The 27,948-nt window shown below is 38.4% G+C and overlaps 1 protein-coding gene across 5 annotated transcripts; it reads left to right on the plus strand.

Annotated features, from left to right (window-relative positions):
* Positions 1-14,467: 14,467 nt before the first annotated feature.
* On the plus strand, positions 14,468-27,850 carry CLEC7A (C-type lectin domain containing 7A). 5 transcript variants are annotated; one of them, XM_077952286.1, is made up of 6 exons: positions 14,468-14,746; positions 16,838-16,936; positions 17,981-18,118; positions 19,246-19,397; positions 21,006-21,124; positions 27,736-27,850. In XM_077952286.1, exons 1-6 carry the CDS (start codon positions 14,617-14,619, stop codon positions 27,755-27,757), a joined length of 660 nt encoding a protein of 219 aa, XP_077808412.1. In that variant the 5' UTR covers positions 14,468-14,616; the 3' UTR covers positions 27,758-27,850.
* The last annotated feature ends 98 nt before the right edge of the window (positions 27,851-27,948 follow it).

Consider the following 27,948-nt stretch of genomic DNA (forward strand, 5'->3'; position numbering starts at 1 on the left):
CTCCTGCCTCAGCCTCCCGAGTAGCTGGGACTACAGGTGCCTGCCACCACGCCCCGCTACTTTTTTGTGTTTTTAGTAGAGTCGGGGTTTCACCGTTTTAGCCAGGATGGTCTCGATCTCCTGACCTTGTGATCTGCCCGCCTCGGCCTCCCAAAGTGCTGGGATTACAGGCATGAGCCACCGCGCCCAGCCTCCTGCAGAATTTTTAAAATGTCTTCTGTGCTGAAAGTCTGTTTGTGATTAGTTCTGATTTAAGATGTCTGAAAACATTATTATTTCATCTGTACTTTTAAATGCTGTTTTCACTGGGTATAGAATCCTAGGCTGACAGATTTTTTTTGTATACTTCAAAAATGTTGCTCCACAGTCTTCTTACTTACATTATTTTTTATGACAAATATTCTATCATTCTTTCTTTCTCTATACATAATTATCTATGCTTTAGTTAGATGTTTTATTTTCGTTTTGTCACAGAGTTGATGCATTTTTTATTATGAAGTGCCTTGGTGAATTGTTTTTGTTTATTTCTTGTATTCAGTGTTCTTTAGCTTTTGAATCTATTGTTCAATATTTTTCATTAGCTTTGAAAATTTTAAGCATTATTTTTTCAAATATTTTTTCTGCTCCAACCTCTACCCGACTCCCACACGCTATTAAGGGATTTAATACACATGTATTAGGTGCTAAAATTATCCCCCAGTAACCTAATTCTCTGCTCTGCCCTTTCCCTCCCCTCCCCTCCCCTCCCCTCTCTTGCTTTCCCCTTCCCTTCCTCAGCCGCCTTCTTTCCTTTCTATTCCTTTCTGTTCTTTCTCCCCCTTCTCTTTCTTTCTTTCTTTTTTTTTTTTTTTTGAGACGGAGTCCCACTCTGTCGCCCAGGCTGGAGTGCAGTGCTGCGATCTCCGCTCACTGCAAGCTGCGCCTCCTGGGACTACAGGCCCCGCCACCACGCCCGGCTAAATTTTTGTGTTTTTTAGTAGAGATGAGTTTCACCTTGATAGCCAAGATGGTCTCAATCTCCTGACCTTGTGATCTGCCCGCCTTGGCCTCCCAAAGTGCTGGGATTACAGGCGTGAGCCACCACGCCTGGCCTCTTTTCCTTCTTTCTTGCTTGCCTTCTTCTTTTATTTTACTTTTCTTTCTTCTTCCCTTTCTTTCCTTTCCTTTTAAAATTATATTCTCTCAGGGCTTCATTTTTAATAGTGTCTCTTGTTATATCTCCAGGTTCACTAATCTTTCCTTCTGGGTGTCCAATCTGCCATCCATACTTTACAGTGTATTTTTAATTTTATCTTTTGTAATTTACATTTCTAAAAGTGCACTTTGGTTTTTTTTTTTTTTTTAGTCTTCTACATCTCTATGTAACTTTTAAAATACATAAATGTGTTCTGAACATGTTAATTATCTTAATGTCTGCATCTTCTAATTCTAACCACTGAGCTCATTTTGGTTATTATTCTCTCCTTTATGGGTCATATTTTTCTAACTCTTTGCATGTCTGCTGATCTTTGATTGAAAGCCAGACATTGTTCATTTTACCTTGGTCAATACTAGATAGGTTTGTGTTCCTTTGAGTTTTATTGTGAGATATGTTTAAGTTTCACAGAAACAGTGTGATGTTTCTGTTATTGCTTTTATGATGGGCAATATTAAAGAATTTGTCATTCTGGGGCTTAATTATTTCCCACTGTGAAGGCAAGATTTTCTGAGTATCCTACTCAAAGCCTCACTGAACTATGATCTTTTCCAGCCTTAATGTTGGGAAAGGGCACTGTTCCTTGCTGTGTGTGTGGGAAGCACCACTGGGAAGTGCTTCCTCTAATCACTTTGGATGTTTCTTTTCTTGGACCCTCTGGTAGCTCCTCATACTTGTGCTTTGATCTGGACTCTGCTGAGTCCTCAAGCAAGATCCTCTGTAGATCTCTGAGGTTCTTTCTTGATGTAGCCTACTGTTCTCTTGTGCTATCCTCTGAACTCTGTTTACCTTTTTCTTCTCTGACATTCAACTTCACATTTCTTTAATCCATGGAATTTACCAGCCTCATCCTCAGTTCCCCTTCCGTGTGTGTGGCCTGAAACATTCTAAACATGGTAAGCTGGGGCAACTATAGAGCTCACCTTGCTTGTTTTCCATCTTTCGGGAATCACTGTCCTTGATTACTTGATAGCCAGTGTTTTAAAAACTGTTGCTTTATATATGTATATCCTTTGGTTTGTTTTAATTTGGAAGGTGAACTGAGTCCTTGTTACTCTATTTGGCTATAAGAAAAAGTTCAAGATAAGTGTTTTGTAATTAGGTACTTAAGTTTCTCTTTCTGTTAGAGCTACTGATATCACTGAACAAAGATATGTTGAACTGAGAGTATCCCTGGGGAAAACATTGTAGTTCAAGACTGAAAGACGGATTCTTGACTTTGTGTCTGGTAGTTTCTATTTTAAAGTTGATGACAGGGCTATCTTCTTTAGCCAAGCTGACAGTGCCTGTGAGTCATTGTCCATTCGCCCTTACTATTTCTGTCTTCAATCTTTATAGACACTGGTGCATTATTTTCTTAAACCTTAGATTCAGAGGCAATTGCCATGATCTGATCTATCCTGGGGATAACTCTTTCTATTAGTTCATATACTGCTGATCCCAACTGTATCATTTAAATCAGGGCTAACACTTCAGCTCTGGGCCTGAAGCCTGTTACGTGCATGCTGTGATCTAAGACTAATTTTTACATTTTAAAAGGGTTATTACAAATATATGCGGCAAAGACTGAAAGACAAAATCTAAAACAGTTCCCTCGCTCCCTTTTCAGAAGATATTTACTGACTCCTGATGTAAATAAACTGTTGTTCGTGCATGTATTTCTTTAACGAGAAATAAATATGATAGTTTAGCACAAGGGCTCTGAAGTTGAACTGAGTTCAAATCCCAGTTAATTACTGAACATTTCTGTTGTCTAAGGCAAGTTATGTACCCTCTTAATGCCTCAAAGTTCTCAGTTAAAAGAAGAATACCGCTAATAGCTACCTCAGAGATATTTGAGGATTTAATGGAATGATGTTTATAAAGTCCTTCGCAATGTGCCCAGAATTTGGTTAAGAGTCCAAGAAATGTTAGCTATTCATATATTTGTTTAATTTTTTTTATCTTCTAAAGGCCCTATAAATATTTCTGGTTTTGATTGTCGATTCTTAAGTTCTTAGAGCATAATCTAAGAAATGATCTAAAGGACCTGTTAATTAGGTTTAATTGCACTGGTGAACATTACTTTGGATTCTTTGTTGCTGCTGTTAAAATAGCATGCTGTGGAACATATCCTGACTTGGCGCTTCTTTTACTAACCATAAAAAGTAGCGTCCAGCATTTCTGCAGGGTTTTTTTTTGTTTTTTTGTTTGTTTGTTTGTTTTTTAATTGTGGAGATTTTGCTGAGGTTCACTGGGACTCTGAAAGAAAACGAGTTGGTATGGGACTAGAAGGTATATAAGTGAATATAATTTCAAATATCCAATTACCTTAGAGTATTTCATACAGTCAACTTTAGGCTATACTGGTTTAGCAGAATGCGTAAACTTTCCTGAATTTATTGTTTAAGGTTTTTTTGTTTAGTTGGATTTTTTTTTTTTTTTTTTTTTTGAGACAGAGTCTCACTCAGCCATCCAGGCTGGAGTGCAGTGGCATGATCTTGGCTCACTGCAACCACCATCTCCTGGGTTCAAGCAATTCTCCCGTCTCAGCCTCCTGAGTAGCTGGGATTACAGGCACCCGCCATCATGCACGGCTAATTTTTGTATTTTAGTAGAGACAGGGTTTCACCATGTTGACCAGGCTGGTCTGGAACTCCTGACCTCAGGTGATCCATCCGCCTCAGCCTCCCAAAGTGCTAGGATTACAGGTGTGAGTCACTGTGCCAGGCCTGTTCATATTTTTAAAATGTAACAAGTAAAATTAGCAAATTTAAGACATTCCATCTTTATATTAATATCTTCAAATGTTCTTCCTTTGCATCTGTGTTTATCTCCCAGATCCTCTTAATCTCCACTTTTCCATGACCCCCCTCATCCCATGATGGATAACACCTGTAAAACGGTGCCATAAACCATAAAACTGTTGGAGTACTCGTTTCCTGGAAGCAAATTAAAAATATATGGACATATTTTTCATTATTATTCTTTACATATGCATATAGTTTAATTGTTATTCATATATATATATATATATAAGAAGTGAGGAGTACTAAGCATTGACACAGTTGGGAAGCACAGAGTTAAGTAGGAATATCATCCATCTGACTTGTGTGTGGACCATAAGGAAATCTGAGGGCTTTCATAATTATTAAACTGACCTTCAGTGACAACACAGTTAAACTTAATGGTCCATGTTACACTCCAGCAAACAGTCACATGTCTCAGATCTTCCCTAGTTCTTTTACTCCTTTAACAGCACAGCTGGTAGATAATCTGTATCTCAACTCTCAGATAACATACAATCCAATAGTAATATTATACATAATTCAAATTCAATAAAGCATCCTATAGTACTGATAGCAAAAATCTATCTCAGTATATTCATTAAACATCAAATTGTCTGCCTTTGCTAAGCTTACACAACATTGTCTTATTTATTTACAACAAATGCCAAACCTTTTACAAATTAAAATAATTACTTATGCCTGTCTTATTATTTTGCTATATTTTGAAAATGATATAGGATATCTACTATGTAATTTTTTTTTTTTTTTTTTTTTTGTGAGACAAGGTCTTGCTCTGTTGCCCAGGCTGGAATGCAGTGGCACCATCTTGGTTCACTGCAACCTCTGCCTCCTGGGTTCCAGCAATTTTTGTGCCTCAGCTTCCCGAGTAGCTGGGTCTACAGGCATGTACCACCATGCCAGCTAATTTCTGTATTTTTAGTAGAGATGGGGTTTCACCATGTTGGCCAGGCTGGTCTCGAACTCCTGACCTCAAGCAATCAACCCACATGGGCCACCCAAAGTGGTGGGATTAGAGGTGTTAGGCACTGCGCCTGGCCAACTATGTAATTTTTAAAAGGCTGAACATATACTTCAGTAAGCTAGATACAAAAATAACAATTTCAGATATTTTGATTTCCCTTTAATTTATTTTGACAAAGATATATGGATTAGAAATATTTTTTCTCATTTTTTGGTTTATTCATTAATTAATTCATTTATTTATCAACGCTCTAGTGAATACCTTCTTTCTTTAGTGCTAATAGGGTTGACAGTAATGAATATACATAGAACCTGTTCTTGTGGTGCCTACAGTGTGGTATAGAGGAATAAAATAAACAAATTAAAAATAGCTATAGTCGGGCACAGTGGCTCATGCCTATAATCCCAACACTTTGGGAGGCCGAGGCGGGTGGATGACGAGGTCAGGAGATCGAGACCATCCTGGCTAACGCGGTTAAACCCCGTTTCTACTAAAAATACAAAAAATTAGCTGCGTGTGATGGTGGGCGCCTGTAGGGCCAGCTACTCGGGAAGCTGAGGCAGGAGAATGTCATGAACCCAGGAAGCGGAGCTTGCAGTGAGTCAGGATCGAGCCTCTGCACTTCAGCCTGGGCGACAGAATGAGACTCAGTCTCAAAAAAAAAAAGAGAGAAAGCTAGGTATATGATCGTATTCATTCATTTAATGTTGTTAATGCATCACTGTAGGCACTGGGAATTGGTACTGAGCAAGAAATGTTCCCTTCTTTCTGGGAACTGATGGTGGCAGAAATTTAAAATTAAAAATAAATGTACATGGTAATTATTGAACTCTCACAGGTGATCTTAATAGAAGCTAACTCCTAATGATGATAATTCCTTAGGAATGAAGAAATGAAGAACCATAGATGCCTGTTAGCAGAATGAAAGTGCCATTTTTATTATGAGACAGGTCTAGCCTGCAGAAAATTTTCAGTTTTACTTGCAAATGAATAAAATAGATTAACTTCCTCTAACTTACCTTGAAATTCCTAAAACGAAGCAGCAGATGGCACCATCACGTCATTCACGCCTGCGGATTTTGCTACATCATTTTGGTTAACTCATGCTGGCTTAGCTCAGCTCAAACACCACAGGGAATCTTTTTTTATCAGTTTTTCTGTACTTATCTTATTTGCCACACAAGGATCCCAACAGAGATTTAAGACCCATTATCATTTTACTGGTCAAGAAGCAAGCACAGAAAATTAAACAATATATCTAAAGTCACACAGTCCATCAGTGACAGAGTCAGAAGCAGCAATGCCACATGCGGCATTTATTGGATAGCATGTAGACTCTGAAATTCGAAGCTCTACCAGTGACTTGAAGCTTTTTCTTTCTTATGTAATTTAATTCACCTATATTGAGTTGTTTCTTTTCTTAAAAATTATTTATTTATTTATTTATTTATTTAGCCTTGGTTAGTTTTGAGGTGAGGTCTCGCTCTGCTGCCCAGGCTGGAATACAGTGGTGCAATCTCTGCCTCCCGTGTTCAAGCAATTCTCTCACCTCAGCCTCCCGAGTAGCTGGGATCACGGGGGTGTGCTACCATGCCTGGCTAATTTTTGTATTTTCAGTAGAGATGGGGTCTCACCATGTTGGCGAGGCTGGTCTCAAACTCCTGACCTCAGGTGATCCACCCACCTAGACCTCCCAAAGTGCTCGGATTATAGGCGTGAGCCACTGCGCCCACCTGTGTTGTGTTTTTTTTTTTTTAAGACAGAGTCTCACTCTGGTGCCAGGCTGGAGTGCAGTGTCAGGATCTCAGCTCACTGCAACCTCCTCCACCTACTGGATTCAAAGGATTCATGCCTCAACCTCCCAAGCAGCTGAGATTACAGGCCTGTACCACCACGCCCTGCTAATTTTTGTATTTTTAATAGAGATGGGGTTTTGCCATGTTGGCCAGGCTGGTCTCGAACTCTTGGCCTCAGGTGATCTGCCCACCGCCTCGGCCTCCCAAAGTGCTGGGATTATAGGTGTGAGCCACTGTGCCTGGCCTGTTGTCTCTCTTTTTAAAAATGAATGGAATTTGTCAGGTGAATAGCTTCCCAATATTTTCATAGCTCAATTGCTTTTTTTCTAAATGAAATTGTATATAAAATTTCCACCTATCAAAAAAGCAACATCAGAGATACTCTGGTTGAATCAATATTGGGACAGTCCAGAGACCTTCCTGTTTGGCCTGTCTTGCATCACATTCTGCCATGCTTTTCTACTAAAGATAATGCTGCGTTATAGGATACAGGAGAAAAAAAACAATAGAGTTAACATATTTCACTGAAACATGGATGGCCAATAAAGTAACAAAAGTGAATGCAATGGAACACAAAGGTGCTATGGGTAAAATAAAGAAGGGTGACCCGCAGGTAACCTAAAGCAAACAAATAAACATACACAGCTGAATTTTGCTTCCTATGCCATTTTTTTCTTGACTCCCACATTTGGAGATGGTTTTTTTTTTTTTCTTCCAAAGTTTCTCCATTTGTACCCACATAGGAACGGTCTATTTAGAGGGTAGATTTTGCCCCCATGCCATTGCTTAAGAGTCTTCTGAAACTACCTCCTGCATTCAAAATGAAAACGGGCAGTTTGGGACTCAGTGTCCTTGGTCAACTGCCCTGTTCCTGCTTCTTCCAGTTTCTCTCACTAGACCCCAGGACTCCTTTTCCCAGCTACTCGGGAGGCTGAGGCAGGAGAATCGCTTGAACCCGGGAAGCGGAGGTTGTGGTGAGCCGAGATGGCACCCCTGCACTCCAGCCCGGGCAGAAGAGTGAGACTCCATCCCCCTGAAAAAAAGACAATTCAAAATTCAAGTAAATGATAAGTTTAAAAGTACCCAAACTTGGTTTCAGGATTAATTCTAAAATTCATTTAATTGAATTTTTCTCTAATTGTACTCTTGAAAAAGAAGTAAGTGTAATATCTACTATTGAAATGGTCAGAAGCAAAGGAGGGAGGAGAAGAAATAACACTTTTTAAAAAAAGAGGTGGACACAGAAAACTTACAAATAGGCTGTTTATTTATTGTATATGAAATTTACTTATAAACTTATAAATAGTCGATTTATGAGTTTTCTACGTCCACCTTTTCAAGGAAGAGGAGTCCTGGGGTTCAGTGAGATAAACTGGAAGAAGCAGGAACAAGGTAGTTGACCAAGGACATTGAGTTCCAAACTGACCATTTTTCATTTTGACTGCCCGAGACAGTTTCAGGGGACCCTTGAGCAATGGCATGGGGGCACAATCTACCCTCGAAATAGACCGTCCCTGTTATGGGTGCAAATGGGATTACAGGCACCTGCCACTACACCCAGCTAATTTTTGTGTTTTTGTTTTGTTTTTGAGACGAAGTCTCGCTCTTGCCTCCCAGGCTGGAGTGCAATGGCGTAATCTCGGCTCACTGCAACCTCCGCCTCCCGGTTTGATTTAGCATTCAAATTGGAAGAGAAGTTTAATTTTTTTTTTTTAATTGGGAAGGTACTTTGAAATGTTGCTATCTTCTGAGGACTTAACATATTTTTCTGCAGTGGTTCTTGAGTTTAATGCTTAACTTGGTTTTAATAATCTTGTTTTCTTTATTTTTATTATTTTTTTGAGACAGAGTCTTGCTCTGTTACCCAGGCTGGAGTGCAGTGGCACCATCTTGGCTCACTGCAACCTCTGCCTCTGGGGCTCAAAGAAATCCTCTCACCTCAGTCTCCCAAATACTTTGAACCACATGCACATACCACCATAGCTGGCTAATTTTTTGTATTTTTTTTGTAGAGATGTAGTTTTGCCATGTTGCCAGACTGGTCTCGAACTCCTGGACTCAAGTCATCCACCTGCCTTGGCCTCCCAAAATGCTGAGATTACAGTCATGAGCCATCGTGAGCCATAATCTTTTCTATTTAATTCATGTATCCATTTATTTCTATATATTTACATGTTTACTTATTTCTCTTCATTTATTTGTATGAGTTTTCAAGAAAGGCACATTAGACATGTACAAAATAGATATTTGTTTGTAAAGAATGCTACTTTTTGAGGTTTAATTCTGAGAATAAACACTACTACTTAATGCATTTAGCAGTGAATGAGCAGACCGACTCAGCTATTCTTTTATTTTTTATTTCAGTAGGTTTTGGGGAGCAGGTGGGGTTGGTTACATGGATAAGGTTTTCAGTGGTGATTTCTTAGATTTTTGTTGCACCCATCACCTGAGCAGTGTCCACTGTACCCAATGTGTAATCTTTCATCTCTCACCTGCCTCCCGCCTTCCCTCCAAGTCCCCAAAATCCACTGTATCATTCTTATGCCTTTGTGTTTTCATAGCTTAGCTCTCACTTTTTTTTTTTTTTTTTTTTTTGAGACAGAGTCTCGCTCTGTCGCCCGGGCTGGAGTGCAGTGGCCGGATCTCAGCTCACTGCAAGCTCCGCCTCCTGGGTTTACGCCATTCTCCTGCTCAGCCTCCCGAGTAGTTGGGACTACAGGCGCCCGACACCACGCCCGGCTAGTTTTTTTGTATTTTTTAGTAGAGACGGGGTTTCACCGTGTTAGCCAGGATGGTCTGGATCTCCTGACCTCGTGATCCGCCCGTCTCAGCCTCCCAAAGTGCTGGGATTACAGGCTTGAGCCACCGCGCCCGGCCGGCTCTCACTTATAAGTGAGAACATACAATGTTTTGTTTTCCATTCCTGAGACTCAGCTATTATGAATTCGGTTCTTTCAGTTATTTTATTGATGTAGTATTCAATCTACCTCTGGGTTCCATTAATTATAATTTTAATGTGTTTTTCACTTCTAATAACTCTTCTCAGATTGCTCATTTTTCTTTTTTCTTTCTTTCTTTTTTTTTTTTTTTGAGACGGAGTCTTGCTCTGTGGCCCAGGCTGGAGTGCAGTGGTGCGATCTCAGCTCACTACAAGCTCCGCCTCCCGGGTTTACACCCTTCTCCTGCCTCAGCCCCCCGAGTAGCTGGGACTACAGGCGCCCCACACCTCGCCCGGCTAATTTTTTGTATTTTTAGTAGAGACGGGGTTTCACCGTGTTAGCCAGGATAGTCTCGATCTCCTGACTTCGTGATCCGCCCGCCTCGGCCTCCAAAGTACTGGGATTACAGGCGTGAGCTACCGCGCCAGGCCTCTTTCTTTTCTTTCTTTCTTTTTTTTTTTTTTTTTTGACAGAGTTTTTGCTCTCGTTGCCCAGGCTGGAATGCAGTGGCATGATCTTGGCTCACTGTAACCTCTGCCTCCCGGGTTCAAGCGATTCTTCTGCCTCAGCCTCCTGAGTAGCTCGGATTACAGTCAAGCGCCTCCATTTCCGGCTGATTTTGTATTTTTAGTAGAGATCAGGTTTCTCCATGTGGCTCAGGCTGTTCTCAAACTCTCGACCTCAGGTGATCCACCCACCTCAGCCTCTCAAAGTATTAGGATTACAGGTGTGAGCCACCGCACCCAGCCCTATTGCTCTTTTTTCTCGGAAGACCCACTTGTTTTACGGATGCAAGTTTTCAACAAATCTCCCTGAAAATGTAAATTAGATAATCGTTGTTTGTTTGTCTTTTTTTGTTGTTGTTATTAGGTTGGTTTGTTTCCACCTGTTTCTTTCTTTCTTTTCTTTTCTTTTTTTTTTTTGAGACAGAGTTTCACTCTTGTTACCCAGGTTGGAGTGCAGTGGCGTGATGTCGGCTCACTGCAACCTCCACCTCCCGGGTTCAAGCAATTCTCCTGCATCAGCCTCCTGACTAGCTGGGATTACAGGCGCCCGCCACCACACCGAGCTAATTTTTTGTATTTTTAGTAGGGATGGGGTTCCATCATATTTGCCAGGCTGGTTTCGAACTCCTGACCTCAGGTCATCCACCCACCTCAGCCTCCCAGAGTGCAGGAATTACAGGCCTGAGTCACCATGCTCGGCCTTCTACCTGTTTCTTGCATTAACATTTAATGAGGGGTATTTTTCTCTGAATACACAGACTATCTCTCCCACTGTCTTGACATATGAAGGGCATCGTTTTTCTAGTTTGTCAATGATTTGTGTAATTAACGTTTAATTGCTTTGTTTTAGACAAAGAGACAAAAAAGGAGAAAAATGAGAATTAGACTAAAGTTTATGTTATTGAAAAATTTCTTTGACCACTTAGAGAGTTAACTGTTTTCATAGGATTGTGATTAAATAGGGGGAGACAGTTAAAGTCACTACAGGGAAAGACTCCCATTGGAGGCCTGATTTGATAGTAAAGACAGCTTCTTTTTTTTTTTTTTTTTTTTTTTTTTTTTGAGACGGAGTCTCGCTCTGTCGCCCAGGCTGGAGTGCAGTGGCGCTATCTCGGCTCACTGCAAGCTCCGCCTCCCAGGTTTACACCATTCTCCTGCCTCAGCCTCCCGAGTAGCTGGGACTACAGGCGCCCGCCACCTCGCCCGGCTAATTTTTTTGTATTTTTAGTAGAGACGGGGTTTCATTGTGTTAGCCAGGATGGTCTCGATCTCCTGACCTCGTGATCCGCCCGTCTCGGCCTCCCAAAGTGCTGGGATTACAGGCTTGAGCCACCGCGCCCGGCCAAGACAGCTTCTTATTACTGACTGCAAGGTACTCCCCTTGTTATTGTTCTCCATTTCTCCATTTCTCTATTTCTCTATTTCTATTTAGGAGGCTGACCCTTCTTCCTGGAGACAATTTATTCACTGTTTGAGAAATTCCATGGTATCCCTTTGTAGAGGTGAAAGATTCCTTTTCCTCACTTATTGCTAGGTTCATGGCACCTATAATAAAACATAGATTAACAAGAGAATAGCATCCAAATTTATTTAATAGAAGTTACCTGAACAAACAGACCTTGTTAAATTCTACTCAGCTTATTACCATTAGATTATACCCTTTTGTTCTCCAATCATACTTCTGCATAACTGTCCATAGAAATATTCAGTTTGTCCTGTGTCTTCATTTCAGAAGGTTTTCTTGTCATAAAACATTTATATGCTTTTGTTTTGTTCATCTGTCTTTTGCTGTAGGCGTCTCAGTCATGAACCTGGTGATGGGCAAGGAAAAGATATTACTTTTTCTCCCCTACATTGGACAAGGGGAGTGTGATCTAATGGTAATAAACCGGAGGGAACTTAGCAAGGCTAATTTGTTCAGATTCTTCTTGGCATCTCTGTGTCTTCAAAGATAAGGATGTTTCTTTCCTCTGGGAAAGGATACTTCTAGAATAAGGGTCTTATGATCTGCTTCAGGGCAGAAAGATGCAGAAAGGTGTGAGAGTGAACTTCCTGATCCTGCTGTTTTCTCAAATGCCAAGAATCCATATTTTGGGGCTGCGTGTCCTGAAACTCCTACGTTGCCTTCCAACCACTGCATTATAGAACTGAAAGACTGATGAATGTTGAGGTTAAGATCCACATTACCACTTTGCAACATGTCTACAAAAACTTAGTAAAACTTTCGTGGCAGCTTAAGTAAGGCGGGAAGCTCATTTATGTACTCTCCTTGAGCTCTCTTCCATTTTGATAGGTGTTAGACCGTGAGAACTGCAGAACCCTCATCATATAACAACTCCTCCCAAATCTCTGCACTAGAGACTTGGCAAACTCTAGCATGCCTTCTAGCAGCTTACGGCAAGGTCCATACGATGACTCAGCTCTACTTAAAATGCCAGCTAAGGAAGCCCAATGCTGCTAGGAGAATTTACTTTTTGTTCCAGTCAAAACTTGGTAACAGATAGGCTCCCGAATTCCTTTTAGAGCAGTTACTTTAGAAATCTTACAGTTAGACCAGGTGCGGTGGCTCACGCCTGTAATCCCAGCACTTTGGGAGGCCAAGGCGGGAGGATCACCTGAGGTCGGGAGTTCAAGAGTAGCCTGATCAACATGGAGAAATACCATCTCTACTAAAAATACAAAATTAGCCAGACGTGTTGGTGCATGTAATCCCAGCTACTCAGGAGGCTGAGGCAGGAGAATCGCTTGAACCCAGGAGGCGGAGGTTGCGGTGAGCCAAGATCATGCCATTTGCACACCAGCCTGGGCAACAACAGCAAAACTTCATCTAAAAAAGAAAAAGAAAAAGAAATCTTACCGTTAAATTCTTTCTCTGCCCTTTGAGAAGCAAATCTACCACACAGAACTCTTTCTTCAAGGACTTGGGAGCTGTTTCTTTGAAATGCAAACATTCAGGGAGATAAATCTTGCTCTTTCTTTCATATGGAGCATAAGGACCAACTGAGCTGGGTGCTTCACTTCAACTATATCACCATGTCCTTCTGTCATATAGAGAGGCGAAGTTTCTCTTCCCTCTGGATAAGGGCCAATTAACAAATCCAGAGGGTCTAGTCACATTAACCTTCCTTAACATCACTCGGTATCTTTTCCTTAGCACACTCCACTTTAAAATGTCATCGGCTTTACTTTTGGGGAAGTTGAGTTCAGTTCAACAGGAAACAGTGCAGCTGTTGCCTATTGCAATAGTATTACCGAATAAAACCTGTCCTCACCACATTAACTAGTATCCAGATTTGTTGATCTTTGACAACACACAGATGTCTCCTGCACTCTACTGGCTTCAAGATCTGGTAAATGAGTTGAACACCTCTTCAGTTTCCAGCAATGTTAGGTGTTTTCTATATTTCTTTGATTTGATCATTACTATGGAAACTGGAAGAGAGGGAAAAATAATCAAATATCTGGCATAATATTTCAGTCCCAACACCTTCCATAAGCTGTTCCTTGCAATATAAGTGTATGGAATGATGAAAGAGGCAGTGTAGCATAACAGAAAAGATCATGAGTTTTGCAGCAAGAGTCAGCTTTGATTTGATTCCTTGCTCTAAATTTTTAAAATTAGCTTCTTAAACCTGAGAAAGAGACTAAATTTTCTGTCTCATTTTTTCGTTTGAAAATAGAAATAATAATGCCTACTATACAGACTTGGAAAAGTGAGATTGAACAAGAAAACATATGCAACATGTGGTTCCTAACTCATAGTAATTGTTCAATAAATAATTGTTATTTTGTGTTATTAATATCTGATAATTCTCAAAGAGATTTGTTTTCTCTGTCTCTCTGTCTGTTGTTACAACAATGCACCTCCTCATGCCATCCCTCATTTACCTGTCTATATATTTCCTCTATTAGGCGATGTCTTTCTTCTTAGGTATCATTTTTCCTTGTATTCTAAGCTCCCGCCAATTGAAAAGGTGGATATTCAGTACCTGTTTATGTAATTTAAAAAATACATGAATACATACATGAACAAAGTTACAACAAAGTTATGGTAAACTTAGAGCACCAAAACTGTAATAGTTTGCATAGGTTAAATTAATTAATGTCAGATTTAGTTGTGAGAGTAATGAAGGCAGCATAAGACATTAATTTATGCATTTTTTCTTACATTTGGTCTGAAACAAAGACTTATCTGCTATGCTACCTTTCAGTTTTCCTGAGTCAGCAGTCTCAGAAACAGGATCTAAAGGTACAAATGGAAAATTACCACAGCATAGTTTCATTTCCTGCTCTTGAATATCTGGCTGAACTACTTAAGCTTAATTTGTTAAACCCCAGTAAGTACCTATCCCACATGATTTGACTCAGAGATTCTCTTTCCTCCACAGGCAGTCATCTCAGGAGCAGAAAGAACAGAGCTCCCAAATGCTATGTCTATTCATGGGCTCTCAAGAACAATGGACTATCATCCTGATTTAGAAAATTTGGATGAAGATGGATATACTCAATTACACTTCGACTCTCGAAGCAATACCAGGATAGCTGTTGTTTCAGAGAAAGGTATATATATATATTTTTTCTAATGTATGCCTTTAGCGCTCCCATTTGAAAAGATCCAAGGGGAGGCTGGGCACAGTGGCTCACGCCTATAATCCCAGCACTTTGGGAGGCCAAGACGGGTGGATTGACTGAGGTCAGGAGTTTGAGGCCAGCTTGGCTAATGTGGTGAAACCCCGTCTCTACTGAAAACACAAAAATTACCCAGGCATGGTGGCACACGCCTGCAGTCCCAGCTACTTGGGAGGTTGAGGCAGGAGAATCATCTGGACTCAGGAGGTGGAGGTTGCAGTGAGCCGAGATCACGCCCCTGCACTCCAGCCTGGGTAACAGAGCAAGACTCCATCTCTGAAAAAAATAAAAACAAACAAACAAACAACAAAACAAAACAAAAAGATATAAGGGGAGAAAATTTGAGAGGCTTGTGATGTGTACATTTTTATGGATATACTTTTAAAGGGCTTCAGATGTCAATGAAGATAATTTGAATGCACCCTAAACTTTTTTTCATGAAAATTATTCAGTGACTAATTATTAGTATTTAAATTAATTATGTCTGATGGCAGAAAATACAATTTCTATTTTATATAGATATAGACATTTCATCAGTGAGGAATCGGTAATAAGTGGGATAATACACAAAGATAAAGGATTTCCATATGAGTGACTTGTTGCTTGTTTGATAGAAAGGCTAGATTATTGAATGGAGGCCAGGAAACTTAAAGAAGTATATATATGAACAACATGTTTTTTTGTGGTAAGAGATTAAATTGTTTTTAAACAAAAAACAATTATTGGTATACCAGTGAAGGAAAATATATTAATATATGGTGGATAAAAACATCCCATTGGCAGGACATGAGTCTTAAACAAAAAGTAAACGAAATGAAATAGAAGGGCTTTGGAGGATCTCTGTATTCACAGAGTGGGTGATTTCGCCTACTCTATGTGACACTTCTATGAAATGTCCTGACAGCTTAGTCTCACTGGAAAGCAGAAATACATTCTGGTTATGGCAATGTTAATACAAAATTAGTTCCCTATTTTCTTTGAGAGAGAGATAGATCATTTGTTGGTTTTGACACCAGAGTTTGCTTTCTTCTGCTTTCTGATTCTTCACATTGCACAAATATTTTCCTCTCAGTACTGATGTAATTCTTTTCTTGGGCAACCTATTGAGGAAGGGTGGAAAAAGTGGGTGAGGCAAGAGGTAGGGAGACATGTGCATGTTTATGCATATGTATAGGCAAACGGTATCCTGTAACAACACACCTATAATGTGCTAGCAGTGGCTAAACGAGGTGCTTTTATACGTGTTAGCTCATTTAATTCCCACAATAATCCTTTGAGATATTATTACCCCAGTTTCATAAAGAGGAATAAAAAACAACAAAGGGAGTAATTTGCCCTGGGTCATGCAACAAACATATGAAAAGGGAAAATTACCCTTAGTAATCATTGCTCTCTTCCCAACATTAAGCTATTTCCTCTAAGAATCAGTGGGATTTCAGGGATCCTACTAATGTCGTGACCTGTAGATATCAATGTGGAGCTGAAATTAGGAGCATACAGATATCAAGGCAATGTGCTGAAATTATAATTGAAGAAGAGGTATTCTTACTAGTGGAGAAAAACACAGCGAATCCTTGATGACTAGGTAACCTAGGCAGTGATTAATAATTCACTTTAAAATTTGCCAGTATTTTTTGTTATTGTTGTTTTGTGTTCTGTTTTTTTTTTTTTAACAGGGTATCACTCTGTTGCCCATGCTGCTCTGGAATTCCTGGGCTCAAGCGATCCTCCTGCCACAGCCTCCAGAGTAGTTGGGACTACAGGAGCTCACCACCATGCCCAGCTAGTTAAATTTTTTCTTTCTTCTTTTTTTTCCTTTGGTGGGGACAGAGTCTCCCTGTGTTGCCCAGGCTGGTCTTGAGCTTCTGGCCTCAAGCAATCCTCCTACCTCTGTCTCCCTTCTGGGATTACAGGTGTGAGCCACTGTGCAAGGCCAGATTTTTGATGAACTGTAGAACTGAAGTGCCCCACCTTCTGTCATTCTCTTTCTTTATTCCATTTCTGCCCCCTCTGGCTCCTCAGGATCTTGTGTTGCATCTCCTCCTTGGCGCCTCATTGCTGTGATTTTGGGAATCCTATGCTTGGTGATACTGGTGATAGCTGTGGTCCTGGGTACCATGGGTGAGTATTTGGTGGAGAAGATCAACAACAACAATAACAACAACAGACAATTTAGTAAGCAATTATTATGTGCCAGGCACTCTTTTAAGGGCTTGACATGCATAATCTACTTTAATTTGTATGTAATCTGGTTTTGTCTGTATTGGGTTGGAGCTGTTAATGCCCATTTCACTTATAAAGGGTGTGAGAGACTGAGAGGTTATTTTTCCTTTCCAGGGTTATAAACTAGTTAGTGGTGGGACCATGATTAGAAATTTAGGCGATCTGTCTAAAAAACTCATACTCTTAACTACATTGCTCTCCTACCTCCCTTGCATAGCTGGTTTCAAAGCTGTAGAATCCAAAGGATAATAAATTAATGGAAGGAAACACATGGAGCTGAAGAAGAAAGTACAATATGGTGCTGTCTTCCTAATGAAATAAATTCACTAAATAGACATTAAGCTGTTTTTATGAGTCATACTATTTAGGGAACTTATTTCTGATCTTTAATATAAACACCTTTGCATAGACCAGAAATTTCCTGAGGCACTTGGTCTTAAGTCGGTATTTTGTAATGGATGAATTGTTTTTTAGATTTTATATCACATGCAATCTGTTGTTAAACACCTTCAGAGAGTCTTCATGACATTCCTTAATTAGTCAGATGCACTTAGTCAAGTGCATTCTATGTTATAGGTACTGGGCAGTTTCTCAAGGACCTCTCATTTTTAAGTAATAGAAGAAAGGTGAAAGATGTTGCTATTTCAAATCTGCCATGGGTCCAGTTAACTCTATGACATTTGCCTCTTGCTGCCTCCCTCGTTCTATTTCTTCTTCTCTACATTCTTATTTCTTTTTAACTATACCTCCGTTATGAAAGTTATTTATTTCTTTTCATCTATCCTATCAATCATCTTTACTTCTCCACAGCAATATATCATCTATTTATCATTAATCAATAATGTATTCTTTTATTCCAATAACATATGGGTTTCGGGATTTTCATTTTCAAACACAGAAGAATGACTTTTTTTCTGTCACTGTTATTGTTGGGATATGAAGCTATTTGGAGACCCAATTCAGGAAGAAACTCATTGGAGAATGGCTACTTTCCATCAAGAAATAAAGAGAACCACAGTCAACCCACACAATCACCTTTAGAAGAGAGTGTGACTCCTACCAAAGCTGTCAAAACCACAGGCAAGGGCATAGTTAAAGGATGGAATCTTGATTCAAGAGGGTTAATTGTTGGTGCTGAGGCCTGGGGCAGGGGTATAAGGAAAATATGCTTAGATTCAATGATTGTACATTTAAGGCAAGCACACATATTAGTATTAACTTAGTGTAATATATCCCTGTCATATATACAATAAGGTGAAATTATAAGTACTCTATGCACTTGGCTGAACGGTTCTAAATTGGACTTTATTAATTTTTAAAATCAGTAACCGATTTATCACTGGCTATGTGCTTAGATCTACAGGAGATCATATAATTTGATACAAATAAAAGAAAAGTGTTCTCTCCCCTTACAGAATTGAGATTTTTAATGCGATACAGTTAGAATAGAAAATATGACATTAGAAAGGAAGAATGACAGGGAGAAAGGAAAGAAGGGAAAATGTTGCCAAGAATAAAGAAGCTATATTAAAAATATACAAAAGAGGTAGACCTAATACACATGTTCCTGAAAACTCATCAAATTTGTTTAATCATACAATTTCATTTACTTAATTACAATTCTATATACACTTGACCTTTACTTCTAATTGCATCATAATTGACTATGACTTAATGTTTTCACTTCAGTTTTTCATCTCTGGTCCCATACCTCCTCACTATTTTTATTAAGTAGCTAATAACATATAAGAGAGAGAGTATGTAATATGAATAACTGACCTATACTTTTTTCATTTGGAAAGTCACATTCTGAAGTAGATCTTACATCATAAAATAAGTTAAGTAGCAAATGAAATTGCTGTGTACCTCAATGATTGATTGTGAGTGGAATTATTTTAAGGAGTTATTAAGGAGAAAGGTAGTTTTGAGCTAAATTAGAAGGAATAGAAGACAAATCAAGAAAAAAAGGATAGTTGGCTGCCTAAAATACTATTTATAGCTAATTCATTTTTAAATTCTAAATGAATAGGAAGATTTGAATGTATTCTCATCTGTAAAATCATATCACTGTAGTTTGAATTGAAAATGAAATATAATAATGGCAACTCATTGGTTTTTTCATAAGTGTCCTTAAGATGAATGTTGTTCATACTAAAAGAGTGAATTGGTGTGCTATGAACCTCATGGTACTAATCTTTTATTTCCAGGGGTTCTTTCCAGCCCTTGTCCTCCTAATTGGATTATATATGAGAAGAGCTGTTACCTATTCAGCCCGTCACTAAATTCCTGGGATCGAAGTAAAAGACAATGCTCGCAACTGGGCTCTAATCTCATAAAGATAGACAGCTCAAAGGAATTGGTAAGTGTAAACTTCTGTTGTAATTATCTGTGGTCTGTATCCAGAAGGAAAATAGAGGGAGATTCCAGGTAATAACAATTTTTCCTAAAATGAAGTCTTTTTTTTTTTTTTTGAGGCAGAGTCTCACACTGTTGCCCAAGCTGGAGTGCAATGAAGCCTCGACATCCCAGGCTCAAGGGATCCTCCCACCTCAGCCTCCTGAGTAGTTAGGACTAGAGGGGGCACCACCATGCTCATCCAATTTTTTTTTTTTTTTGGTATTTTTCGTAGAGATGGAGTTTCTCCATATTGTCTAGGCTCGTGTCAAACTCCTGGGCACAAGCGATCTGTCCATCTTGATCTCCCAAAGTGTTGGGATTACAGGTGGAGGCCACCACACTTGGCCAAAAGTCATTTTTAATATCTCTATAATTATAATCATAGCATGCCTTAAGCACATAAAGTGCATAATATATACTTTTATTTTTAACTAATTTTATTTATTTATTTTTAACTAATTAAAAAAAAAACTGTATTTCACCTTGAAACAAATCCTTTCAAACACACTCCATGTATGCATGACTGCAATAATCAGGCCATTACCCGTTTTTGTGCGTTTGTATTTCAATTGTTAAATTTGGTGGAGTAAAGTAGAAAATTCTCCTCCTTGTCATCATAATTATCAAGAAAATGGCAACAATGATAATATATGTTTAGAAATTATTTACTCTTTGCAAGATACTGGGAAAGGCAAAGAGGGTTAAAAAATAACCCTGCTATCACAGGACACATATAATCTTCTAAGTAAAAAAAAATGCAACTCAGCAGCTATTAAAAGTTAAATATCTGGCATTGGCAATAAATGCTATAGGAGTTTAAAGAGATCCCCGTGTTCCTAAGAAGTTTTCAGAAAAAGTGGCACTTGAATGAAGGGTAGAGCTTAGATGAGGTACGAGAAGGGGTTTATAGGAAACATTCTACATTATAAATCTAAACCAGTCTTTAACTTCTACATCTACTCTCACTATTCTAATTTTGTTTTTGTTTCTGTAATGCCTTACTCAGTAGTAATAATTTTTTTAAAGTTAATGGAACTACATGTATGGCAAAGAAAGAGTATTGGGTTACAAGTCTATCTGACTTTTAGGCCAGCCTATAATTGAAAATAAATTGTTATAGATTTGTAAACAATTCAGATATCTTCGCTGAATCTCAGATTACTTATTAATAAAATATGCAGTTGGACTAAATCATTTTTAAGTTTTTATCTAACTCTGAGAAATATTTCTTAACAAAAGTAGCATCAATTTATTTCTTCAATTGGAGAAGACAATGGCTAATCACCCATGAAAACTGCCTAGGGGGCCTGTCATCTGGGATTTTGTCAGATAGGTTGAATGGAGGCAGTACAATCTTCACATTATAAATCTATTCTTTCGGAAAATTAAATGATAATTACTTTAAATAAATAAGGTAGGCCTTTTGAGACATTCAATGACAGGTTGATGCCAGGTTAGGCATGCATTCTTTACCAAAGTGATTCGATCAGTTGTCTTTTTCTCAGTGTCCATGATAATGGTGTCTCTCTCTCTCTCTCTCTGTTATATATTTGTATATGTTTTGTTACAGGGATTTATAGTAAAACAAGTGTCTTCCCAACCTGATAATTCATTTTGGATAGGCCTTTCTCGGCCCCAGACTGAGGTACCATGGCTCTGGGAGGATGGATCAACATTCTCTTCTAACCTGTAAGTGTTTGGAGAGACAATGCTTCATCCTCTTTCTCAGAGAAGTTTCCACCTCATCTATGAAAACCTCTGTCAAGCATCTAAGAACCTGATTTGCTGACCATATATGAGAAAGAGAGAGAGAAAGATATACAAGAAGAGAAAGAGTGAGCTACAACAAAAGGAGAAAGATGAGGAGAACCTTAGAGTGAAAAGGAGCGAGGCCATCTAGCAGCATCAACACAGCTGTTTTTCTAGTTTTCTTACCAGGGAGGCATCCAACATGTTTGAAGTTGTCCAGGCAAGGAGCAGTCACTGTCAGTCAGTGTAACCCCCTGGTTAAGAACATGGGCTTTGAAGCCAGACCTCAGTTTGGGTTAATGATTACCCCACTCACTGATCGTGTGACATTGGGGATAAGTCACTTTTCCTCTATGAGTTTCATTTTCCATAAACAAGAATAGAAAGTTACTCTTGGCCAGGTGCGGTGGCTCACACCTGTAATCCCAGCACTTTGGGAGGCCCAGGTGGGTGGATCACTTGAGGTCAGGAGTTTGAGACCAGCCTGACCAACATGGTGAAACCCCATCTTCACTAAAAATGAGCCAGGTGTGGTGGCATTTGCCAGAAATCCCAGCTACTCGGGAGGCCGAGGCAGGAGAAATGCTTTGACCTGGGAGATGGAGGTTGCAGTGAGCTGAGATTGCACCATTGCACTCCAGTCTGGATGACAGAGTGAGACTCCAGTGAGACTCCAACTCAAAAAAAAAAAAGAAAGAAAGAAAGAGTACTTTCCTCTTCGAATTGTGAGATGGGTATAAAAGTAAAATAATTTAGCACAGTGTCTTGTACATAGTTAATGAGCGATATTATTAAGTTAAAAAGCAACCACATTTTCACATTTTGCATTTTAAAAAGATATTTTAAACGTATTTCACATTCGCACGATTATACATTATTCCTTATTATGTGTTGGTCTTTGTCACTGCAGTTGTCATTCATTTGCTTTTTAATATCTGCAGAATATGAAATATGTCCCTTTTAAGTTCTTATTATTAGTATGTGTGTGTGCACACCTGTGTGTGTTTTTTCATCTCAGTAGGAGTATGGTTTGATTTAGTTTTTCAAAGAAAATAACTTTTGACTTTGTTGACTCTGCCTCTTTTTATTATTTCTTTCATTAACTTTGATTCTAGTCTGTATTACTTCCTTCCATCTAATTTATTTTTATTTTATTTTATTTTTTTGAGACAGAGTCTTGCTCTATTGCCCAGGCTGGAGTGCAGTGGCGATCTCAGCTAACTGCCGGCTCTGCCTCCTGGATTCATGCCATTCTCCTGCCTCAGCCTCCCAAGTAGCTGAGACTACAGGCTCCCACCACCACGCCTGGCTAATTTTTTGTATTTTTAGTAGAGACGGGGTTTCACCGTGTTAGCCAGGATGGTGTCAATCTCCTGACCTAATTTATTTGTTTTAAATTTGCTATTCCATCTCAAACTTCTTGTATTGGGTGCTTGACTCATGAATTTAAGCCTTCCTTTATCTCAAGTATGTAGATTTAAAGGCTATAATTTTAATGTATTTTCATTGTCATTCAGTTCAAAATACTTTCTGATTTCCACTATGAGTTGCTCTTTGACCCCGGAGTTATTTAGAAATGTATTTCTTAATTTACAAACATATGTGTTTCTAGTTATCTCTTTGTTTTAGGTTTCAGGCTTAGTTCCACTGTGATCAGAGAACATGCTCCACGTGCTTGCAGTTCTCTGATTTTTATGTGCTTCTTCCTCTTTCCATATGAAAAGAATTGTGTTGAAATCTTCCGCTGCGATTCTACTTATAGTTCTGTAAACATTTGATTCGATGTGTTGAAGCTGTGTTATCAGGCACATAAAGATGTAGAATTGTTACTTTTTTTCCCTTTCTTTCCTCCTTTTTGGACTGATTTAACACTTTTTCTTATTTTTTTTTCTTTTCATTTGTAATGTGCTCTTTCGTGTCTTTTACATCTCTTTTTCTAATCTTTTAGTAGTTTTCCTAGGAATTACACATGTATACTTCACTCATCAAAGACTAATATTAACTGACATTTTTATGTACTTCCTGACCAATATAAAAATCATAGAGCATTCCTTTACTCTGTTGACTCCCTCCTCCATTTATATGCTATTATATTAATGTATTTATTTTTATTTATTTATTTTTATTTTATCTCCCAGGCTGGAGTGCAGTGGCGCAATCTTGGCTCTCTGCAACCTCTGCCTCCTGGGTTCAAGTGATTCTCCCACCTCAGCCTCCAGAGTAGCTGGGACTACAGCTACGCCTCCAGCTAGGTGTGGTGGCCTGCGCGTGTAATCCCAGCTACTCAGAGGTTGAGGCACCAGAATTGCTTCAACCCGGGAGGTTGCAGTGAACCGAGATCGCGCCACTGCACTCCAGCCTGGGTGACTGAGCCAGACTCAGTCTAAAACAAACAAACAAAAATAGCCCTTGGGCCGGGCACAGTGATTCACGCCTATAATCCCAGCACTCTGGGAGGCCGAGGTGGGCGGATCACTTGAGGTCAGGAGTTCGATACCAGCTTGACCAAAATGGTGAAACAGCATCTCTACAAAAAAAAAAAAAAAAAAAAAAAAAAAAACACACACACACACAAATTAGAAATGGTGGTGCACAGCAGATTTATGCACTAGTATTCATTTCAATTTGCCCACATATTTATGATTTTATTTATTTCTTTCTTCCTTTCCAACTGCACATTTCAGGTATTTTTTCTTAAGGCTGATATTTCCAATAAGTATAGGATTAGAGGTTGGTTGTTTCTTCTCTCAGCCACTCAAATATATTATTCCACTGTTTTCTATTTTTTATTGTTGTTTTTGAGAGGTCATCTGTTTGAAGGTAATACATGTTACTGAAAAATTCTCAACCATACTTGCTTCATATTTTGCTTTGACCCATCTTTTTTCCCTTCTCCTGGAATCTCAGTTACATTCATTACAGACCCGTTGACACCATCCTATATGTTTCTTTTGCTTTTTCCTGTGTTTTCATTCTGTTTTAGCTTTTTGCTCCAATCTATGTAATTACCTTTCACATATCTTCCAGTTCATCTATTTTTTCTCATCTGTGGCTAATCTACTGTTAAATGCCTCTATTAAGTTTTTTATTTTGTTTGGTGACATTTTCAGTTTTATAATTTTAGTTCGGTTCTTTCTCAAATCTATTATTTCAACACTTATACTTCTATTTTTTCTTCCAACATTCTTAGTATTATCTTTTAACTTTCAGAATACACTAACCATAGTTGTTTTAGCTTGTGTCTAATAATTCCAATTTCCTATATGTATCTGTTTCTGTTTTTTTTTTCCTATTTTTGTTTTGTGTTGATTAGTTTTCTTTTATGTCAGATTGCTTTTTATAGGGTTGTTAACATTGTATCTTAAAATCTTTGCAGAATTAATTTGAAGTGTTTTTTCATTTGCCTCTGTTCTCACCACCAGGTCTGTTCACCCAATAGTGTGAACAGTACAAACAGCTGAGTATAATCACTTAACTGTTTTACTTCTACTAGGCTATGTACAGTGAATTTATTAACAATCAGCCAAATGTATTTTCTACTTTTTTATAGCACTTGTTTGTCTTGAATTTTCTTTTGCTATTTTAAATGTATGGCTAGAGGACTCTTTCTGTAATCACAAGCAGGCCCAAGTTAACATTTTGATATGTTTATGTTACTAGTCTTTGATTTTCTGGGTGGCATTTATTTAATCTAGCTGTGTCTATGCCCCCAAAACACTTAGAGATCAAGGAAAATTTTGAAGGAATAATGCTGGTCAGAGTTCTCCCTGAGGTCTGAATCTAAGTAGTTAATCTTAGTCTTAGTCATCTCTAAAGCAAAGTTTTCTCAATCTTCCAACCTCAGGGTCAAGAAGGAGAGATAGATACCCAGGACGAAGAGTGCCAAGTCATAGCTTTTGCACTGAGGCTCAGTGATGCCCTTTGAGCTTGACTAATTAACACTGCTGCTTCAGGAGACTGAAGACTAAATTGAACAGGACCATACTTCTATTTACCAGTGTTGATTTCCATAACTATCAAGCATTGTATTGTAATGTAATTCTCCTTCCAGGATACATTAAAATATGCAGAGTTGTTTGCGCTGCCTTTAAATGGCCTGGGCATCTCTGATTCTTTTTCAGTTCTAGATCCCTTTCAGCATTAATGCTTCTGCTTGGTCTATTCATTAAGTATATCCAGTAATAATTTATTAAACTGTTGTTTGATAAAGAAACATTTAAGTAATAGGCTGAAAGATATATAAAGAACTTTTTATAGAATATTAATTTTCCTTCTTTGTCAGGAACTTTTTTTAAGTTTATGCAGCTAGTAGTATTTCTTGAAAAAATTAAGTTATTTTTCTGCCTTAATAATGTAGACTATTCATTTAACCACTTGAGATTCACAACAATTTAGATTTAAGCTTCCTTTTCCAATAATAGAAACACTTCAAAAATCTTTTCACCGATATCCTTACTAATTTATTTGAGCGTCCTGTAGACAGTATTCTTTAACATTTGTTCTAATTACCTCACTGTATTCTATTTTAACAGATTTCAGATCAGAACCACAGCTACCCAAGAAAACCCATCTCCAAATTGTGTATGGATTCATGTGTCAGTCATTTATGACCAGCTGTGTAGTGTGCCTTCATATAGTATTTGTGAGAAGAAGTTTTCAATGTAAGGGGAAGGGTGGAGGAGGAAAGAGAAATATGTGAGCTAGTAAGGTGGACAGAAAAAGGAACAGAGAAGAGTAACAGCTGAGGTCAAAATAAATGCAGAAAATGTTTAGTGAGCTTGGCAAACTGTAATCTTAACCAAGAAATTGAAGGGAGAGGCTGTGATTTCTGTATTTGTCGACCTACAGGTAGGCCAGTGTTATTGTTCTACGTGCTAAATCCCTAGACATGGAATCAGGGGAGCTAAGCTTGAATTTTTTTTTTTTTTGAGATAGGGTCTCACTTTGTCACCCAGGCTGGAGTGCGGTGGCACAATCTCGGCTCACTGCAGCCATCTCTTGCCTCAGCCCCCCCAAGTAGCTGGGACTACAGGTGCATGTCACCATACCAGGCTAATTTTTGGTGTGTTTTTGTAGAGACTGGATTTTGCCATGTTGACCAAGCTGGTCTTGAACTCCTGGGCTCAAGTGATCTGCCCACCTTGGCCTTCCAAAGTGCTGGGATTACAGACATGAGCCACCACACCTGGCACCAAGCTTGAATTTTCATTCTGCCATTGACTTGGCATTTACCTGGGGTAAACCATAAGCAAGTCTTAATTTCTGGCTCCATCCGAGTTGTTTTTGTGCTCAACAATGCCATTGACGCGCATGGTGTGTTGCCATGATTTGACCCTCAACTTCTAGCAGTATATCAGATATGAACTGAGGGTGAAATATATTTCTGAATAGCTAAATGAAGAAATGGGAAAAAATCTTCACCACAATCAGAGCAATTTTATTATTTTCATCGATCTGATCATAATTATGATTATCATCTTTAAAAAGCAGGAACTCCTGCTTTTTCTTTATCAGTTAAATAACCCAGAGAGTACGTCTGCTGTATCTCTAATAGAATCTTGTATAATATGTAATTGTAGGGAAACTGCTCTCATAGGAAAGTTTTCTGCTTTTTAAATACAAAAATACATAGAAATACATAAAATCTGATGATGAATATAAAAAAGTAACCAGTCTCATTGGAACAAGTGTTAACATTTTGGAATATGAAACATGTTTTATTAGTTTTGTGATGTACTGTTTTATAATTTTGACTTTTTTCATTAATTACTGTAAAATGGTATTATTGGAATGAAACTATATTTCCTCATGTGCTGATTTGTCTTATTTTTTTTCATACTTTCCCACTGGTGCTATTTTTATTTCCAATGGATATTTCTATATTACTGGTGAGGCATTTATAGTCCTCTAATGTTGATTAATATGTGAAAAGAAATTGTACCAATGTCACTAAATTACTCACTTTAAAATGGCTGTTTTTATGTTATGTGCATTTCATTTCAATAAAAAAAACTCTTATTAAAAAACCCCTGGCCCCTAAATTATGTGCCTGTGTGTCACAATCCCTATCACAATTTGCCCTCTCCCCAAAAATGATGATGAATTTGGTATGGGTGGAGTGGATATTTACAGTAGATATTTTGATATTAAAGCATTAATTTGAGATCTAAAAAATTTAAAACACCTAAGAGAAGGTAAAGATTTTTGTGAGGTTTACTATTGTTGTTTAATATGCAAATTTGTGTTTTCATTATTTAAAAAAATGTAGAAAGGGAAGAGATAGATGCAGCAAACCACCATGGCACAATTATACCTATGTAACAAACCTGCACATTCTGCACATGTATCCCAGAACTTAAAGTATAATTAAAAATAAATACATAAATAAATAAATGATGTAATGTATAATAAACATAAAAGAAAAGGAAGAGATAGATCAGGCTGAGAACATGAGTATGGTTAACTGTTTTAAGTAGTTAAGGCTTAGGATGGAGTTTGGAAGAGATACCTAGTATTTTAATTTTGGTTTTGTTTTGATTCATTCCTCCCAGGTCCTCAGGATATAGTGAATGAGTCAAGAAATTATGGTAATCAAGGTAAATAACTGGATGCTGAAGATCCAGCTGTACTAATCTAGGACAGGCCAGGCAACCTAACCCATGACGTGAGTTATCATGAAAGTGAGGGTGTAAAGTAAGATTGCTCTAGGTTGTGCAAGACAAAGAGTACCTGACGTGTTGAGATACGTTTATATCACAGCTTAT

Source organism: Macaca mulatta, chromosome 11 (genome assembly GCF_049350105.2).
Source record: "Macaca mulatta isolate MMU2019108-1 chromosome 11, T2T-MMU8v2.0, whole genome shotgun sequence".
Classification (NCBI taxonomy): Eukaryota; Metazoa; Chordata; class Mammalia; order Primates; family Cercopithecidae; genus Macaca; species Macaca mulatta.